Source organism: Danio rerio, chromosome 5 (assembly GCF_049306965.1).
Source record: "Danio rerio strain Tuebingen ecotype United States chromosome 5, GRCz12tu, whole genome shotgun sequence".
NCBI classification, from domain to species: Eukaryota; Metazoa; Chordata; class Actinopteri; order Cypriniformes; family Danionidae; genus Danio; species Danio rerio.
Genome location: NC_133180.1, coordinates 68,287,501 through 68,304,477, shown reverse-complemented (window position 1 = coordinate 68,304,477; position 16,977 = coordinate 68,287,501). Strand labels below are relative to the sequence as shown.

General features: G+C 38.7%; 1 protein-coding gene across 3 annotated transcripts in view; it reads right to left on the bottom strand.

Annotated features, from left to right (window-relative positions):
* abr (ABR activator of RhoGEF and GTPase) overlaps window positions 1-10,774 on the bottom strand; it is a 282,138-nt gene extending 271,364 nt beyond the window's left edge. For 2 of the 3 annotated variants that reach the window (XR_012406031.1, XM_073950738.1), the window contains exon 1: window positions 9,822-10,644. Coding sequence is in view for 2 of the 3 variants with exons in the window: in XM_073950738.1 (XP_073806839.1) it covers window positions 9,822-10,488 (667 nt within the window). In the remaining variant the exon portion in view is untranslated. Of the gene's footprint in view, window positions 1-9,821 lie in introns of all 3 variants that reach the window. The other variant, NM_001368694.1, reaches the window with a different exon arrangement.
* Window positions 10,775-16,977: the final 6,203 nt, after the last annotated feature.

The following is a 16,977-nucleotide window of genomic DNA, read 5'->3' as shown; positions in this document are numbered from 1 at the left end:
ACTCTGGTTTGGCTGCAGAGCTGCACACTGATGCTAATGCGTGTGCAGAAAATGTTGCAATGCTGCAGCAATCAGTTCACATTTACAACAAACAGTACATAAAATGGGTTCAACATCCTATATCCTATCGTCAGGAATCTTACACCTTTTCCAAAGTCAAATTAACGCACTTTTCAAGCACTTTCCAGGTGAATTTTCTACATTTTCCAGCAAATGACATAATTACATGAATGCACACATTTATGATGATATGAACTCACCGGCCATTTTATTAGTTACACCTGTCCACTGCTCAGTGCAAATTTCTAATCAGCATGGCAGCAAATCAGTGCATTCAGACATGGAGACATGGTCGAGATGATCTGCTGCAGTTTAAACTGAGCATCAGCATGGGGAAGAAAGGTAATTTAAGTGACTTTAAAGGTGGCATGGTTGTTGGTGCCAGAAGGGCTGGTCTGAGTATTTCAGAAACTGCTGATCTACTGGGATTTTCACACACAACCATCTCTAGGGATTACAGAGAATGGTCCGAAAAAGAGAAAATATCCAGTGAGCGGCAGTTCTGTGAGTGCAGATGCCTTGTTGATGCCAGAGGTCAGAGGAGAATGGCCAGACTGGAGCTCATAGTAAGGCAACAGTAACTCAACACGTCCACCCTTGAGGCAGATGGGCTACAGCAGCTAAAGATCACACTAGGTGCCACTCCTGTCAGCTAGGAAAATGAGGCTACAATTTGCACAGGCTCATCAAAATTGGGCAATAGAAAATTGAAAAAATTGCCTGGTCTAATGAATCTCTATGTCTGCTGTGACATTTGGATGGTAGGGTCAGAATTTGGCATCAACAACATGAAAGCACGGATCCATCCTGCCTTGTATCAATGGTTCAGGCTGGTGGTGGTGGTGTAATGGTGTGGGGGATATTTTCTTGGCACACTTTGGGCCTATTAGTACCAATTGAGCATCGAGTCAAAGCCACAGCCTATATCTGAGTATTGTTGCTGACCATGTCCATCCCTTTATGACCACAGTGTCTTCTACCCATCTTCGGATAACACAATATCCGTAATTCTCAGAGTATCTATAATGTATTGCGGCCGGAAACATCACGATATATCTTGTCTGAGTTCTATTTCTCCCTTGATTGTTCCCTTCTCTCTGCTCCCTACATTTTCCTGTCTATACTGTCCTACTGTCCTACCAATTAAAGGTAAAAATACTGAAAAAACATTTATAATAAAAAAGTTATATCCTATACTGCATAAGAGGAGAATATTAGTTCATACAAGTTTCCAACTGATATGTTGTTGCCCAAATGTTTTTATTTAATCATCACAAAGCATAATGACAAAATAACATAACACAAATGATTAAGTATGTTATTGGTTTGCATGTAAACCGGGACATCAGGTTATGTCACTGAGCTGATTTTCACAAGTTATTAGTTTAATAGAGTGATTGCAGTGGCTGTTGTATCCCCTAAAGTTTTTCCTCTCACACACAAACACAAGTTCATGCACAGGCTTGGCAGTCAGTGCTGAGAATTCCCTCTTCAGTCAGCTCTGTAGCAACATGCCGTAACAGGTAAAACATTTCCCATATAAAAAGCATGACAGGGAAAACCACGAGTAAATTGTGTATTTCACAAAAGCAGGTTTTATTGTGACACTCCATTCAAACCCATAAAAACTGTCACACTCACATGCTTACTAATCAGGGGGGCCAATCAGGACAATGAAATAACATTAAATAATAAAATAAAAAAACAAGTTTACCATGGTTTAGGATAGCCAAGGTTTTAAAACCGCAAACATTTTCTGTTATACCCTTCCTAAGGTGTATGTAAGGTTTTTAAAATGCTCAATATGTGTTGTAAATAAATCTGCGTTTTTAAAATCAATGAAGACAGCATAAGTCAATGATTTATTTGAATTATTAAGCCTGACATGTTTACTGTTCCAAAATATTTTAAACGTTTCCTAAAATATAATTGTTGTTTTTTTACTCAGACATTTTTAAGAAAAAAACTTATTTTAGATCTGTGATCATGATACTGTGATACCGTGGAATTTTTATCCAAGGTTATTATACCGTCCAAAACTTATACTGGCCCATGCCTAAATAGGACCATAACTGCAATCTTTTAATAATAATCAATAATAATATGACAATAAAAATATTTTTATACATATTGTATATATTGTACATTTTTTATAAGTTCGACAGCAAAGGTGTGTTATTAAATAACAAAAAAATATACATGGAGGGTCTTAAAAAACTCTTTGTGAGGAACACAAAACATGCACTAAGATGGTTGAAATCCTACCCTTCTGACCTAGTGAATCATTCTAGTTCACAAAAGTAAAGCATGGAGTGCCTCAAGGATTTGTCTTGGGTCCCTTTCAATTTCTATGCTGTCTATTAGGGCTGGGCGAGATTGCAAAAAAAATATGTATCCCGATATCATATTTCATATCATCCGAGATAAATAATTGCTGAATATTTTCTAACAATACATTCAGATATATTAGATTTTTTATTATTATTTAACCACTTTATTTTCATTTACCAACATTACTAAGACAAACAGTCTTAATAGTCAAATACAAATAAAATAAACATAAGTGTTAAAGAGGCTCTTAAACTTGATAAATAAAAAGTTACAAAGTGTGTGCAATCGTAAAGGTATAGATCAACATCTGTAAGGTGTGAATAATAATGATACAGTAAACCTCAAACTCTGTAAACAAAACTAATTATGATAATCAAATCTGAGCTTTCAAGTAAAGGAACCAGCCATCATTATTCAAATACATGCTGAACATTAAAAATTAAGAAGTTGATTGACTACATTACCCCTATGCTAAAAACTCTTTCAGATGGGGAGCTAGTGGATAGGACGCACAAGAAAAGGAACCAAAAAGCCACTCAGGTGACATCCTTACATGCTTTTTTATTTACAATCTCTTCACTGCTGCTATATGGCACTCATTTTCGCATGTGTTTTTATTCTGACTTGAAGTGACAAGCACGAGCGAGTGGTTTCCTTGATCATTACAATGAGCTTTGCGCTCACGCTCCCCTGACGTCTCTCGTAATTAAGAGACCATCAAGCGAGGATGACAAGTTAATGGAGAAAACTAAAAAGCGCTGCAGTGTTTGGATGCGCTGTGTTTGTCTGAGGTAATTAGTGTGTCGTTATTTCACAGAATGACGGGCCGCAGTCTCTGCCCTGGTGCAGATTTAGGTGGAGGATGCGCTGAGCTCTGTCCAGCTTGGGCAGCGAGGTTAACACCTGGGAACAAAGGACATTGACCAAAAGCTAAGAAAAAAAGCTGTGGTCGCAGCCACATGATTGATTCGGGTAAGCCCACAATTTGAATGTTTTGGCACCAGCTGCAACTCTCAATATTGGAGACTTTGGCTGTTTCTCAATTCCAAGAACGCAGAGAACGGACTTGCGTTCTTGTGGAGACCGGTCTTGCCAGGTGTCCTCTGAAGAACGAACTCAGGAGACCGCGAGGGCAGAGAACGCATCCTTTGAGAAATGGGATGCTGCGTTCTTCCTGATGGTCATGTGACCTTCACGCGTTTTAAATGGTAAATTATTTAAACATTACAGCACTCATTCAACGATTTATTGTTTCCCCCCTCTTTAAAATATATACTTTGCATAAAAACATTATAAATATACTCTGCACAATATAAATAAAACAAATTTTAATACGAATTTCAATAAACAAACAACCCTTAATGTGTTTATTCCTTTATTAAGATGTCCATGGTAATGTTTACTTTCACCGTTTCATTTAGAGAATCTCCTGAGGTAAATAGTTCATATCTATGAACCTAATTAATAAATTTAAATTTAAATTAAATGCTGTGCTTTCCACCTCCAGTCGCAATGACTTCTGGGACTTCCAGAGCGAGTTCGGTGCTCAAGTCTGCATCAGTGCGTCCTCGATATCAAGATCACATCTGGGAAGTTTCATGCGTCCTCCGTACTTGCGATCTTGAGTGTTGGAACTGAACTTAGGCAGCTGATGAGAACACGAGGACGCAAGACTGCTGAAGAACGCATATTGAGAAACAGCCTTCAGCTTTTAGTCACTCGTTTTCCTTCGGGAGCCTCGACACGTAGCATCGATTTGATCGAGCTACTAACTAATCTCTGCAGCATCGGACTCAAGATGGACTGATGCGAAAATAATGATCAGCCACTGTGGATTGAATGTTATCTAGTTTGGCTGCCAAACTTCCGAGAGATCTTTTGAAGTCTTCTGCGATCGTGGCTCTAAGGTCGTAATGTAACGCACAAATTTTGGCAAAGTACCATTGGCTCTCTTTTGCTGAGTGTTTTTTATTTTTTTAATCAACCTGTCTGCCGCTTCCTTTTGACATTTCAAAAGCAAGCTAAGTCACAGAACACTAAATAAACAAATACTGTCAGATACCAACAAAAGCCCTGAGGTTAAAAGACAAACTGCAAAAAAATTTGGGAATGGACCACAAGCACGACTACTCCTTAGGCGCCATATCTGCAGCATAAAAACGGAACTGTCTTTTAGGAACCCAAACCGTTTTTTTCTATGCAATTACTGCAATTCTGCCATTCTAAAACCTGTATTATAATCTGCACCTCAACTTTTTTAGAGTATCGATAGCATAATTGTAAAAAGGAAACAAAAATAGACACTAAAAAACATGCAATTATACTCATAATAACCAGAGTTTGTGCAACCACAGAATGCAGGTGAGGAGTGAATGAGCTCTTAAAAAGTGAAACAGGAAATCGATAAAACCATGAGGGTGCTATACACATCCTAACCACATATATTTTGGTCATTGTGATCCAGCTGTATCCTGCCGGGGCACTGATGCAAAGACATTTTCGACTAAGTAGTTGGTGTTTGCGTTAAAATCCAGAAATGTGTTGTAAGACTCTCCTCTAGCTACTTTATAAATGAGTCATTACACAAATACCTAAGACATGATGCAATTGTACAGAATGAATTTGAACTCCTCTCCCTTAAGAATGAAACTACATCAAGCCTTTTCAATGCCTTCAAGGCTCATAAAATTGGCTGATAATTAGGCCAGGAAGATTTGCTTTACCAATTATGGCAGTTGCTAAATATAATCTCAGAACTGTTTCAGTGTCATGAAGAGACATCAGTTTAAAGGTAAACCAACCTCGCTTGATGTAAGCCTTGATTTTTCTGATGACGGTTTAGTCCCTTATTTATCAGGGGTCGCCACAGCCGAATGAAGTGCCAAGTGCCGCCAACTATTCTGGCATATGTTTTTTACACAGCGGATGCCCTTCCAGCTGCAACCAAATACTGGAAAACACTCATACACTCTTAAATTCCCACTCATACAGTACGGCTAATTTAGTTTATCCAATTCACTTATAGCGCATGTCTTTGGACTGTGGGGGAAACCAGAGCATATGGAGAAAACCCACACAATAACAGGGAGAACTCCACACAGAACAGAAATGCCACACAGAAATGCCAACTCGCCCAGCCAGAACTCGAACCAGCAACCTTCTTGCTGTCAGTGCTAACCACTGAGCCACCATGCTGCCTAGGCATAACATGTTACAATTTAATTAGAGCTCAAACATTTTATTTACACTGCACTTTCTTACAACCGAAGCACTACAAGTCTAATCCTTTATTTTGCTATACTCAATTACATAAATTAACTATATTCTCTGCTACAAACTGGCAAAAAAAACTTTTAGAATCATTGCTCCCTGAAAGCTAAAGAACAGCTGAATTTTCACATTTTCCTGAAAACTACTGACGGTTTGAAAGTAGCTGTCCGAATGATCTCTGATTCAAAGCAGTCCACTTCCATAAAAGTGACAATGCAAAATGGTGCACATTCATAAATAAAATTAAAGCCATTTTACAGAAGCATTTACATCTTACATCACCAATATCAATGTTCATATTAGGATTATTTAAATAGCATTAACTATGACAAGTTCTTGTCCTACTTGTATTATTATTCTGTAGTATAAAAAATTATACAGTGGCATACAATGTTCTTGAAATGACAATGATATTAATTATCGCAATTAGGGATGCAACAATTAACGCATTTCACTATTAACCGTGATTTAATTTGTCAAGGTTAATTAATCGTATAGGCTTTTCAACACCGCGGCACGGAACAAAACTGCTGCAACTAAACAAAGTTATGCCAACTGTGCGCTAGTTTAAGGTTCCAAGCATGTACACCGAGGTTGACACACACACACACACACACACACACACACACACACACAGTTTAACTATGGCTGATGCTCTAAGGGCGTTCACATTTTTCTACTTATGTTATGTGTATGTGGTATTTTCGGTACTAGTAGTATAAATCAAGACCTGTGGCCATCTATAAAAGCCAATTTGATTTAAAAAAAAACATAATTTATTATAACTGGATTTTAACATCTTCCTTCTAATTTTGAAACCAAATTCACACCCTTTGCGGACGAACATGATATGGATAAAGTAGGTTCCCTATCACTCCCTGAGCTTTTTCTTGATCTCAATCTCTCGGTTTACAACCACTCATCCTCTCCAGCGGCACAGATGTTCATTCCCATCTTACCATGCAATGTAATGAATCCCAATCCCTGATTATCCCATATTAAAAGAAGTAGATCAGTCCATGAAACTGCCATTAAAAGCAAAGTCTTATACTGTGAGAAAGAAACGGATGTGCATGATGACTTTACTGACAGTCCAGATAATTCTGATACCAAACAGACATGTTGCTGGAATGTTTGAATAGACTGAACGGAACATCTCAACAATAGTGCAGGAAACAAAAATGTTTGCCTGGATGCTTCTTATCAATCCCCTTAAGAAAACTCATAGGAAGTGGTTTATAATCGTGAAAAGGGTCGCAGGTCTGATTTAGTCATGGAGAGTACACAAAAACCTGACAGTAAAAGTAGACTTATTATGCAAAAATACCTTTATGAGGGGTTTAAACGCAGTTGTGTGGCAATAATGTGTGAATATAGCCAGTGTCTAATGAAAAAAAAATGTAATTATATTTTATGTAGTCACAATTCATAAAAAATTCAGCTAAAATGTTGTAGATATTAATTTTTATGTAAACATGATAGGCAATGTACACCCACCGTCCACTTTATTAGGTACACCTTACTAGTACCAGGTTGAACCCCTTTTGCATTCAGAATTGCCTTAATCCTTCATGGTATATATTCAACAAGGTACTGGAAATATTCCTCAGAGATTTTGGTCCATATTGACACGATAGCATCACGCAGTTGCTGCAGATTTGTCGGCTGCAAATCCATGATGCGAATCTCCTGTTCCACCACATCCCAAAGGTGCTCTATTGGACTGAGATCTGGTGACTGTGGAGGCCACTTGAGTACAGTGAACTCATTGTCATGTTCAAGAAACCAGTCTGAGATGAATCGCGTTTTATGACATAGTGTGCTATCCTGCTGGAAGTAGCCATCTGAAGATGGGTATACTGTGGTCATAAAGGGATGGACATGGTCAGCAACAATACTTAGGTAGGCTGTGGCGTTGACACGATGCTCAATTGGTACTACTGGGCCCAGAGTGTGCAAAGAAAATATCCCCCACTGGCCCACACCATTACACCACCACCACGAGCCTGAACCATTAATACAAGGCAGGATGGACCCATGCTTTCATGTTGTTGATGCCAAATTCTAACCCTACCATCTGAATGTCACAGCAGAAATCGAAACTCATCAGACCACGCGATGTTTTTTAAATCTTCTGATGTCCAATTTTGCTGAGCCTGTGCAAATTGTAGCCTCAGTTTCCTGTTCTTAGCTGACAGTAGAGGCACCCAGTGTGGTCTTTAGCTGCTGTAGCCTATCCACCTTAGGGTTGTGCATTCAGAGATGCTCTTCTGCATACCTCGATTGTAACGAGTGGTTATTTGAGTTACAGTTGCCTTTCTATTAGCTTAAACCGTCTGGCCATTCTCCTCTGACCTCTAGCATCAACAAGGAAGGCAAACAGAACTGCCGCTCACTGGACATTTTCTCTTTTTCAGACCATTCTCTGTAAACACTACAAATGGTTGTTTGGAAAATCCCAGAAAAATCTGCAATTTTTGAAATACTCAGACCAGTCCGTCTGGCACCAACAACCATGCCATATTCAAAGTCACTGATATCACTTTCTTCCCCATTCTGATGCTCAGTTTAAACTGCAGCAGACCATCTCGAGTTGCTGATATGCAATTGGCTGATTAGAAATTTGTGTCCATGAGCAGTTGGACAGGTGTACCTAATAAAGTGGCCAGTGAGTGTACATTGTATCACAAAAATTTTCATGTCAATATGTTGATTATTGTGTCAGGCCTGTGTATGCTGTCTTAGCTAAGAGAAATAAGAAAAAAAATACATTTGGAGTTGCATTCTGGCCTTTGATCAGCATAAAAATGATGCATAGGCTTTTACACAGATGACTCAATTACAGAAGCAGGCTAGCAGCAGCATGTGAGTATGTCATGTAGCACCACGTGGTTTAGGGCCTCCAACTGTTTCCTGTTTTGGGGTCATTGTCTGGTTTTTCAAAAGTGCCAAATCTGATAAGAACTCATTTTTATGTCACACTAGTGTTGTGTGAGCAAATAAAAATGTTCCAGCTGATCATATTGTGGGATAATTCCATAAGAGAGAATGCTTTGATTGAATGGTCCAAAAATCACAAAGGGAAAATCTTTTGAACTGCATTTAGCTGACAGTATAAACAACAAATGACAATATAAACAGTATTAACAACAAATGGAACAATTGAAGCCAGAGAATGAATTACTCACATAGGTTCACTCACTGTATGTTTTATACTAGATTCACCAAAAAATCTCCAACAATAAAGTTAAACATATCAAACAAGCAACGTTAGGCTATATCAGTTTGGTATAAACAACCCAGGCGAGGCAGTGGAGCAGTTGGTAGTGCTGTCGCCTCACAGCAAGAAGGTCGCTGGGTCGAACCTCGGCTCAGTTGGAGTTTCTGTGTGGAGTTTGCATGTTCTCCCTGCGTTCGCTTGGGTTTCCTCCGGGTGCTCCGGTTTCCCCCACAGTCCAAAGACATGCGGTACAAGTAAATTGGGTAGGCTAAATTGTCTGTAGTGTATGAGTGTGTGAATGTGTGTGTGGATGTTTCCCAGAGATGGGTTGCGGCTGGAAGGGCATCCGCTGTGTAAAAACTTGCTGGATAAGTTGGCGGTTCATCCCACTGTGGCGACTCCGGATTAATAAAGGGACTAAGCTGACAAGAAAATTAATGAATGAATAAACAATCCAGTAATGACTGTTCCATCAACGTCCCTGTGGCGAGTGCATTCACAACAATATTAAAGTAATGTTTGTTTTATATTCACAATTTCACTCATTTTGACTTTCTCCTTAATTTCAGAAAATTATTTTAAATGCTGAAATCACATTAGCAGCCAACAACTACCAAGCACAACATAGTTTAGTCAATAAAATAGTGCTAAAGTTGTTTTGAAGTCATATTTACATGTCCGAATTTTCAAAGTACCATCGTTGGTAAACCGTATAGGGAACGTGTCACAAGTTGTCAATGAACGAATGTGCGATTATAAAACCACCTTTACCTCATTCCCAACAATGCGTTTCAACACGGTCATGCGACAACAACAAACAACTGCGTAACATCGAGACAAGCAATAAAACAGTAGCAGCTCACATTCCTACTGAGGCAACTTTAACAGGAGCTTAGTCTGTGATAAGACACAGGTATGCTGTCAGTTGTGTTGGTCTTACCTGCGGAGGAGGAGTCGTCGTGGTCTGAGCTCAGGTATCCGTCAGGTGTGCTGCGCCCCGAGCCGTGAGACCCGCGCAGATAAGGCGAGAATCTGCCATCATCCGAGTCCATATCCCGACTAATGCGGACACGGGGGTTCCGCCGGTGACTCTCCCGGACGTTACCCTTCGGGACGAGCAGGTTTTTCTGCACAAAGTTCTGGTTGAGCTCCTCGTCCTCGAACTCGCGGTCACTGTCCGGCTCGTTGTTCGGTTGCTCAGCAACGCTCTCAGGGATGTCAGGAGCCGGTGAGTTTTCCTGCAAGACTTCGGGCTTCTTCCGAGGAGGAGCGAGGATGGGTTTACCTGTCTTGCTGCCCTGGAGTAAGTCCCGAGCGAACGGCTCGTCCCCGCCTCTGCTTTCTGTCCCGCAAGCGTTGTCTTTCTTTAAACCTTTGTTCCAGCATTTCTCAATGTCACATTTTTTCTTCTTCCGCGCGATGGTGGTCTGCAAGTAAATCACCTTGAACTTCTCCTCCGACAGAGCCTGCTGTAACACCTTCAGGTTGGCTTTGCATTTCTCCAGCTCAGCCTCAATGTCCTCCGCCGAGTGGAGGTTCATCACGGGCACTTCACCGTCGGGAAACTCATTCTTCCAGTGCTTCTCAAATTCCGCCTGCTCCCACATTGTCAAACTAGATCAGGAGCGAAACAAGTCCTTGAAAATGTGCAGTTCGTGTTAAAACAGTTTAGGTTGACTGTCTGAAACGCGCGTTGTGAAGCAGCGACTGTTCATTTTCTCTTCATCCACTCACTCACTCACGCCACAGATCAGTTTACAACTGAAAAAAAACTTTCAGCTTCCGCTACTTTGGAAAGTCGTGACGTCAGCTGGACAACGAGCCAATCAGGTCCTCTTGTCGTTTACATTAAGACGTGCAAAATCCCTGCCTGTGGTTGAATTTTATACACCACTGAAGCCCCACCTGTAGAGTAAACACGCGCTTCCGTGCTCAAATGAAATACAGTTCAGATTTACAAACAAATGCATTTGCAAATCCAAATAAATGAATACCTATCTGAAATTTAACAATAAACGATAATTCTTAAACTAAGGGCACTTTTTGTTCTTTGATTATATATCCAAATATATTTAGAATTTTGTACAAAATCCTATTTCTTTGTCAAACTAACAATGAAACCTACTTTTTAAAAAAATTCAAAAAATTTCTATTAAATATTTTTTATATTATTCAACCTCCTTTTAGGTGTCAAAATCACTATTTTCACCTTGTCACACACCCAGAGTTTTAAACTTCAACAATGAAAATAACATTTTAAAATATTATTGATCTGGTATCTGTTAATGTATCTTAATGAAGCACTGGTGAAATAATTAAAAAATATTATAGCTAATAATGTGAGACTATTATCAATATACATTTTTATACAAAATATAGCTGTCGCACAGTATCTGTCATTTCCACCACAACACTGAAATGTCACTTTAAAAAGTTTGTGTGAAAGATTATTTAGGTGGGATCTACTATGAAAATGAATAGTGCCATCTGAGAACATGTTCAAGATGGAGGGAATTAAATTTTTTTTATTAACAACACTTGAAAAACAATCAAGGTAAATATTGCTTGATAAGGAGATACATTTATTATATGTCTTTTCCATGTTGTACCTTCAAAGATGTTTTTAAAAACCAAACAAAATTAAGGTAAATAAGAGTATTTTGTGGCGACGCATTGTCGCAGTAGGTAGTGCTTGTCGCCTCAAAGCAAGAAGGTCGCTGGTTCGAGCCTCGGCTGGGTCAGTAGGCGTTTCTGTGTGGAGTTTGCATGTTCTCCCTGCGTTCGTGTGGGTTTCTTCCGGGTGCTCCGGTTTCCCCCACAGTCCAAAGACATGCAGTACAAGTGAATTGGGTAAACTAAATTGTCCGTAGTGTATGAGTGTGTGTGTGTGTGAATGTTTCCCAGAGATGGGTTACAGCTGGAAGGGCATCCGCCGTAAAAATGTGCTAGATAAGTTGGCGGGTCATTCCACTATGGTGACCTCAGATTAATAAAGAGACTAAGCCGACAAGAAAATGAATGAATCAATGAATACATCTATATATATATATATATATATATATATATATATATATATATATATATATATATATATATATATATATATATATATATATATATATATATATATATATATATATATATATATATATATATATATATATTAGTTATAATTAGTTTTATATGGAATGACTATTCAGCATTCACAGGTTTGGTTACAGTGTTCCTCAGTGGCTGCATTTCTCACAACAGTATTTCCATTTGCACAACAGTTAATGCATTTATCAAAACAATCATTTGTGCACATCATAGTAGCAGTTTCTCATTCCTTCCAACAAATTGCGAATGCTTTTAGACATGCATCAATTGCTTTCATACAATGCTCTGCTGTTATTAAACACTATCATTTGCTTATGTCATGGCAGTCAAAATGAACTAAACTTGTGAATGCTGAATAGTCATTCCATATAAAACAAATTGTCCTCATTTCATTACACGAGTCATTACATACAAAAATGTTAAAAGTTGTCAATCTGTCAAACAAATTTGATAAAAATCTTTAAATCTTTTTTTTTCCCTGAAAAAGTGTTCTAAATTAATTGATTTCATGAATGATTTACAGACCTGTGTATGTTGTAGGTTCGGTTCCAATATGTTCTGTAATATTGTTTACGATTTTGCACAGCTTTACCCAAAGGGAGTTTATGTTTGTTGTAAAAAGGGTGTATTTTTTCTTTTGCACAATGCTGTGAATAAATTAGAATGGCAAAGAGCAAATGCAAAACTGTGAAACATACATATTCAGTGTCTTGTACTCAGATACCTTACTAAATGCAGTGATGTCTAACCTTACTGTAGTTTTCAAATGGCTGTGCAAATAGACAGACAGACAGACAGACCAGACAAAAGATGGACAGATAGTAGACAGACAGACAGACAGACAGACAGACAGACAGACAGACCAGACAAAAGATGGACAGATAATACACAGAGAGACAGACAGATAGACCAGACAAAAGATGGACAGATAATACACAGAGAGACAGACAGACAGACCAGACAGAAAATGGACAGATAATACACAGAGACAGACACATAGACCAGACAAAAGATAGACAGATAATACACTGAGAGATGGACAGATAGTAGACAGACAGACAGACAGACAGACCAGAGAAAAGATGGACAGATAGTAGACAGACAGACAGACAGACAGAGACAGACAGACAGGCAAACTAGACAAATTATGGATAGTATATAGACAGACTAGATAGACAGATAGATAGGCAGGCAGACCAGACAGGCAGACCAGACAAAAGATGAACAGACAGACAGACAGACAGTAGATAGACAGACAGACAAATAATATACAGATAGACAGACAGATAGACCAAAAAAAGATGAACAGATAATACACGGACCGACAGACAGACAAAAGATGGACAGATAGTATAGATAGACAGACAGACAGACAGACAGACAGACAGACAGACAGACAGACAGACAACAGATGGATGGACAGGCAGACAGACAGACAGACAGACAGACAGACAGACAGGCAGACAGACAGACAGACAGACAGACAGACAGACAGGCAGGCAGACAGACAGACAGACCAGACCAGACAGAAAATGGACAGATAATACACAGAGACAGACACATAGACCAGACAAAAGATAGACAGATAATACACTGAGAGATGGACAGATAGTAGACAGACAGACAGACAGACCAGAGAAAAGATGGACAGATAGTAGACAGACAGACAGACAGACAGACAGACAGAGACAGACAGACAGACAGACAGACAGGCAAACTAGACAAATTATGGATATTATATAGACAGACTAGATAGACAGATAGATAGACAGGCAGACCAGACAGGCAGACCAGACAAAAGATGAACAGACAGACAGACAGATAGTAGATAGACAGACAGACAAATAATATACAGATAGACAGACAGATAGACCAAAAAAGATGAACAGATAATACACGGACCGACAGACAGACAAAAGATGAACAGACAGACAGACAGACAGTAGATAGACAGACAGACAAATAATATACAGATAGACAGACAGATAGACCAAAAAAGATGAACAGATAATACACAGACCGACAGACAGACAAAAGATGGACAGATAGTAGATAGACAGACAGACAGACAGACAGACAGACAGACAGACAGACAGACAGACAACAGATGGATGGACAGGCAGACAGACAGACAGACAGACAGACAGGCAGACAGGCAGACAGACAGACAGGCAGACAGACAGACAGGCAGACAGACAGGCAGGCAGACAGACAGACAGACAGACAGACAGACAGACAGGCAGGCAGACAGAAAGACAGACAGGCAGGCAGGCAGGCAGACAGGCAGACAGACAGATAGACTGACAGACAACAGATGGATGGATAGACAGTCAGATAGATAGACAATAGATGGATGAACAGCCAGACATATATATAATAAATAGGCAGCCACAGGCAGGCAATAGACGGACAGACAGGTGGAGATGATTCTGGAAGCACAGTTGCCAATTAAAAAAGCTTTATTTCTGTTAACGTGTTCATTGTGGCATAACCAGAACCTCCAACTCTCCTCTCTCTAGACTCCTCCAACATGCTCAATTGTTCGTAAAAGATTGTACATTTACACATAATCAAATTTGACCCACTCTTTTACTGAAGCGTCTTCCAGTATATTTGAGGTCAGACTTTGATATCCCAGTTGAGTTGATTCCACAGTCCATTCTCCGTCCAAGAGCCCATTGTTCATTCGGACTCCCATTCTCACCCCCATGTCAATACCATTAGCAGAGAATGGGCAGAACAAATCTGATATGGGTATCGCGGTGTCACTGGAGATCTGGAAATGGCCGAGCTCCAGCAGTTGCATGAGAAACTAAAGATGAGAAAGTGTGAGAAGTGTGCATTGACAGTCACGTCTACGTGATATAGTCTTCCAGCAGCTTCAGATGCCTAGAAATCCTGCTTTTTCTGTCTTCTGCTGAAATGATTAGCAGCATCTTGACTGTTAGCAACACACCATTGAAGCAAAGCGTGAGTATGTTTGAGCTTGTGCATTAGCACCGGACATTTAAATGCAGTTTCAGCTTTACTATACAGGAATCAGCTTTAATAATTGATGAGATTTTGCATCATTTTTCCTCATCGTGTGCTGACTTTCAGATTCAGGCCTTGAACAGTGTTTCATGTTAGGCATTCGGTGGTTTAAACTTTAATAGACACCTATTTTGAGTCTTTTAAAAGATGTAAGCTAAGCCTTTGGCTTTTCTAGAATGTGTTTGTAAAGTTTCAGTTCAAAATACCCAGCAGATTATTTATTATAGCCTCCAGAATCTGCCCATTTTGGTGTCTGAAAACAGTGTAGCTGTTTTTGTAGCCTGCTACTCATCATCTGTTACATCAGATAAACAGCACAGTGACAGACACAGGCTCGGATGAAGCTAAAATGCAGCTCATTAGTCAAAAATACCATGTAGGTTTTATTTTATGTATTTGTGAAGTTTATTTAAGCCTTTCTGAAATGATGAGTCTCAATGAAGTCAGAATTAATAGCCTCCCTTTGATTTTTTTTTTCAGTTTTAAATATTTCCCAAATGATGTTTAACCGAGCAAGGAAATTTTCACAGTATGTCTGATAATATTTTTTCTTCTAGATAAAGTCTTATTTATTTTATTTTGGCTAGAATAAAAGCAGTTTTTAATTTTTTAAAAACCATTTTACGGTCAAAATTATTAGCCCCTTTAGGCTAATTGTTTTTTTTTTTTCAATAGCCTTCAGAACAAAACCATCACCTGCCAGTTAACCTAATTAACATAGTTAGGCATTTAAATGTCACTTTAAGCTGTATAGAAGTGTCCTGAAAAATATCTAGACAAATATTATTTACTGTCATCATGACAAAGATAAAATAAATCAGTTTTTAGAAATGAGTTATTATAACTATATTATGTTTAGAAATGTGCTGAAAAAAATATCTCTGTTAAACAGAAATTTCGAAAAATTAAACGGGGGCTAATAATTCAAGGGGGCTAATAATTCTGTCTTTAACTGTATATTAACGTTTACTGACACCATGCGGCCGGTGTGATTATAGCGGTTAAAATAGACTGATTTTACTGTCTTTATAACAAACATGCTGTTTTAAAAACGTTTTAAATAAAAAAACAGATTATGAAACAGATATTTAAATCCAAGTTTATTAGCATGTAGCGACCCCTGATGAAAAAAGAGACTAAGCCGAAGGAAAATGAATGAATGACTGATTTCTTGTCATTCAAAGCCTGTGTGTCTTACTTTGTTATGTAGAATATTGGATGTTTTACTGAATATTTATTTTAACTTTATTTTTTATTTTATTTTATTTTGTGTTCGACATGAGAATGAATGTCATATTTGGAACAATAGGGTTAAGGATGAGTAAATGACGATACAATTTTTTGTTTGTTTGTTTTTTATTTAAACCAAGCCATGCATATGTGATCCTTTTCAATAGCACAACTAAAATCTCTGATAAACAAACATTTTTTTTCAAGGTAAATGAAAAACTGAATTTCATTCCAATAATAAAATGTATGTAAGATGTGACGTTATCCATAGATGGTGTTTGCTTAGAAACTGATACTATATTTCATAATAACAAAAAAAATCAATGTAATATTTATTATGTTAATGATAATTAGCCTTATAGACTCACCGGCCACTTTATTAGGTACACCTCACTAGTACCGGGTTGGACCTCTTTTTGCCTTCAGAACTGCCTCAATCCTTCATAGCATAGACTCAACAAGGTACTGGAAATGGTCCTCAGAGATTTTGGTCCATATTGACATGAGAGCATCACGTAGTTGCTGCAGATTTGTTGTCTGCACATCCATGACGCTACTCTCCACCACATCCCAAAGGTGCTCTATTGGATTGAGTTCTGGTGACTGTGGAGGCCATTTGCATGCATGGAACTCACTGTCATGTTCAAGAAACCAGTCTGAGATGATCCTGCTGCAAGTAGCCATCAGAAGATGGGTATACTGTGGTCATAAAGGGATGGACATGGTCAGCAACA